Genomic DNA, 3,846 nt, shown 5'->3' with positions numbered 1-3,846 from the left:
ACACGAAAGCCACACCACGAAGCGGATGATTCATCCAAACCAAAATTTCACGTGGGGGACGGGGCCAACCGAGCGCCGCACAACCTCTCGAGTCTCCACCGAGTTCTCGACCATGCCACGAGGCCGGCCCTAATGAGGCCCGGTCCTCGCCGACCCCATAAGCTCTCTCGTGGGGACCGTCCTATCCACGGCGGACACGGCGAGTCAGCACAGCAACAGCGCACAGCAGCACACGGTATCCGTCCCGGGCCGGAGCCAACTCCCCAAGCCAGTCCAGTCCTTCCGTCCACCCATCCATCGTCCCCGCCTGCACCTCGCGAGCATCCAAAGCTGTACTTGCGGCAAGTTCTCGCAAAATCCTACTCCCACCGCCGACTCGTACCTCCGCTCCCCTCCTCCCCAACCCTTCCACGCTTGCTTCTCCGGGAGGGAAGGCACACGGGAGGTCGCCCCGCCACCCATCGCAAAAGCCACGCGCCACCAAACTCTTTTTTCCCTCACCCAGTCGCTTTCGCGTTCAGCGCGAGCTGAGCCAGCCAGTGGGTCGGTCGCTGGAGGCGGAGCCATAAAGGCGTCAGCGACGGCAGCATGATGAGCGGCAGATCGGGCGGGAGGGACGCCGAGGGCGAGTGGGAGGTTCGGCCCGGCGGGATGCTGGTGCAGCGCAGGGACGGTGAGGCGGCCGGCCCCGTCATCAGGATCAGGGTCTCCCACGGCGCCAACTTCCGCGAGGTCGTCGTGCCGGCGCAGGCTACCTTCGGTACGCTAGCCAACCCTGTTCGTTAGTCGTTACTGATCCCTACTCCCTTATGTCGCATATTCGCTTTGGCGAAGATGTATAGGAGGAATTGGGTTTTGGATCTTGACATGTCAACTGACAATCTAGTGGATTTTAGTTTAAGTCAACACGATTTTTCAGTTCTTTCTCCCAGTCCCAGCTATTGATTTTAGATTCCAGACGAGTCTAGACGAACAACAGATGGTTCTCGAATGTTTTCATGTCAGGATGAAAAGTGCTTACGTACTTGATGAATCGATCATGACCCTGCTCCGGCAACTTTACCGTGCTGAACGGCGACAAGATACCTACTAACTGTTATCGGTTAGCTTTTCGTACTAATCCTTGACCATCTGTTTCAATGTTATAGAAGTAGTAGTACTTATACCATCCATTGATCCATAAGTAGTACTAGTTATTCTTCTTATTGATAACACTAGCGTTTAAAAATGAACAAGCCGGCGACAAATATTCGAGAACGGATGTAGTACATTAATAACACCTGGCCAGTTGTGATGATCAAACATCAATTGGAACCTCATTGGCTTATAGCCTCACGTGCAATGGGACAAACCATTACATCACCTAGTAGGTCTTTACATGCGCGGGGAGCATTTTGTCAGTCAATCTGTATACAGTTTATCATTGGAAAGAAGCAGATACGATTACCTTTACCCCCAAATAATCAATAAACCTGCATAAATGATTCTTGCTTCTGCATTGATTGCTTGAAGGTGCTGGTTTACAATATTCTAATAGGCACTTTGTAATTTTGTATATGAAGGTGAGTTGAAGAGGATCCTTGTTCAGACTACTGGCTTGGAGCCTGAGAGGCAGAGGCTCTTCTTCCGTGGGAAGGAGAAGAGTGACAGAGAGTTCCTGCACACGGCAGGTGTTAAGGATGGAGCAAAGCTGCTTCTGCTCGAGAAGCCTGCCCCTGCCAACATAGAGCAGAAGGTTGAGCCTGTGATTATGGATGAAAGCATGATGAAGGCATGTGCGGCTGTTGCTCGTGTTAGAGTTGAAGTTGATAAGCTGTCTGCTAAGGTGAAGGGACATTCCATCTGCCTTCCTTAGTTGTTTAAGCATTCATGTGCCAAAGCATTTCTGGTACTCATGCTGTTCCTTTGTAGGTGTGTGACTTGGAGAAGAATGTACTAGGAGGGAGAAAGGTTGAGGATAAAGAATTTGTTGTCTTGACGGAGCTGCTTATGATGCAGCTGCTGAAACTCGATGGCATTGAAGCTGAAGGAGAAGCAAGGGCACAGAGGAAGGCTGAGGTACACAACTAAACAATCGCTGCTGATATTTTCAAACGTGCTACATCTTCAATGAGAATGCATTACAGCGACTGAAATGTTTATGATGTAATGCATCAGGATAAATTATATTGATGTTGGAGATATGGCATGACATGATCTTACATTTTTGGCTGAAGTAGAAATTTCAGCAGTACCTTTTCTTGTAGTCATACAATGAGTCCTTGATGCCTGCTCAAAAAGTAGTTAGTTCCTGAAGTATGGATGGTTGGCATATATCATAAGTCCTGACGGATTAACCTAGCATCTTGTAGTGATACTTGTCATATGAATCTTGAAATTTTTCATACAGTAGTATGGTCTCGGGAGTAATTGCGTTTTTTTAGTTTAAGCATGCCCTCCCATGACAAGATTTTCGCACTCTGGTGAATATTTCTTTGGCCGATTTCTTCCTTAGAGAGTGTCTCACTATATCGAGGCTATCTAGTTGAATAAATATCAATGGCCAGATTTTGCTAGTCTGACTTTGTCTGTTGACCAGATTTCCGCACTCTGTGTGGTGGTGTAGTGAACTAATATTTCTTCGGCCGATTTCTTCTGTAGAGAGTGTCTCGCTATATTGAGGCTATCTAGTTGAATAAATATCAATGGCCAGGTTTTGCTAGTCTGACTTTGTCTGTTGGCCTTCTTCTGTCCTAGCTTCACTTCTACACAAACTTTGCTGTGTAAGGGCAAACAAACCCTTGATCTAGTTGCATAAATACTTAGAATATTCCAGTTACCATCAAGTGTCCGACATTAATTTCAAAATTGTGCAAAGGTGAAAAGAGTACATCTAGAACCTTTCTTATTTCCTGGCTTAATTTAATCTATAAGAACATATGAAAAGGTTGATTGATTTAACAGATTATGCATTCAGAAGCATCATCAGGGATTGTTATGAGTTATTTTTGGTACTTGTACAAGCACAAATTGCTGGTTAATTATGTCGAGGCTAGTAGGCTGTATTGATGTGCACAGCATTTCATGGTTCACACTTATGATGTTTTTAGTGTTGGTCTCTATGACAAACGGTTTAACTATAGTAAAAAAAAACACGCTCATCTTATAGAACCAGTTGCCTGATATAGCTCAATACTTCAACATCTCAGGTGCGCCGAGTTCAGTCCCTTGTGGAGACCTTGGATAAGCTGAAAGCAAGAAATGCAAACCCCTTCAGCGATCATAATAAGGCTGTTTCAGTAACAACGCAGTGGGAGACGTTTGAGAACGGCATGGGCAGCTTGAGTGCTCCACCTCCCCGTGTTTCTTCAACGCAAGCTAACACTGACTGGGAGCAGTTCGACTAGGCTCAGATGAAGCTGTTGATGTATCATGAAATCTGTGAGATCGGTATGGACATTCCTTTCCGAGGCAGCGAGGTGTTGTGTATATGCACCACGTTTGATAACTTTTGGCGTCCCAAGTGCCTGTGATTCTGTGAATGTTACCAGATCGTGCCACTGCCATACTACCATGTGAATTGCATCGCTCATTGAGGGTCATATTTCAATATGCTCCTGCCAGTGCCATTCGCGTGCTATTTATTGGTGATTCACAATAAGGTAGGGTCCTTAATTTATTTTATTTTAAAAATAAATAGAAATATAGTTTAAATTTTATAGTGTAAAATGTAAAGCTCGTTACCACCTCTCGCCTGTGTTCAGTAAGGTTGATGTGACATCCCTATACCCTAGCCAGATCCTCTACATTACTAAATGCGATGGTACACCATGTACAAGCTGACGCTGTAGCTGTTCCTAATCTTTA

General features: G+C 45.8%; 1 protein-coding gene across 1 annotated transcript; it reads left to right on the top strand.

Annotated features, from left to right (window-relative positions):
* Window positions 1-254: 254 nt before the first annotated feature.
* On the top strand, window positions 255-3,587 carry LOC100273657 (BCL-2 binding anthanogene-1). Its single transcript, NM_001148071.1, has 4 exons — window positions 255-760; window positions 1,563-1,825; window positions 1,912-2,058; window positions 3,189-3,587. The coding sequence occupies exons 1-4, from the start codon at window positions 589-591 to the stop codon at window positions 3,384-3,386; spliced, it is 780 nt and encodes a 259-aa protein (NP_001141543.1). The 5' UTR covers window positions 255-588; the 3' UTR covers window positions 3,387-3,587.
* The last annotated feature ends 259 nt before the right edge of the window (window positions 3,588-3,846 follow it).

The sequence above is a fragment of the Zea mays genome, chromosome 3 (assembly GCF_902167145.1).
Source record: "Zea mays cultivar B73 chromosome 3, Zm-B73-REFERENCE-NAM-5.0, whole genome shotgun sequence".
Taxonomy (NCBI): domain Eukaryota; kingdom Viridiplantae; phylum Streptophyta; class Magnoliopsida; order Poales; family Poaceae; genus Zea; species Zea mays.
This window is presented reverse-complemented; position numbering and strand designations above follow the sequence as displayed.

Excerpts from the sequence above, each read along its gene's own strand:
- LOC100273657 (NM_001148071.1), top strand. The coding sequence starts at position 589 with ATGATGAGCGGCAGATCGGGCGGGAGGGACGCCGAGGGCGAGTGGGAG. Across the intron at positions 761-1,562 it reads GCCGGCGCAGGCTACCTTCG|GTGAGTTGAAGAGGATCCTT; the intron begins GTACGCTAGCCA and ends TTGTATATGAAG. Across the intron at positions 2,059-3,188 it reads GGGCACAGAGGAAGGCTGAG|GTGCGCCGAGTTCAGTCCCT; the intron begins GTACACAACTAA and ends TCAACATCTCAG.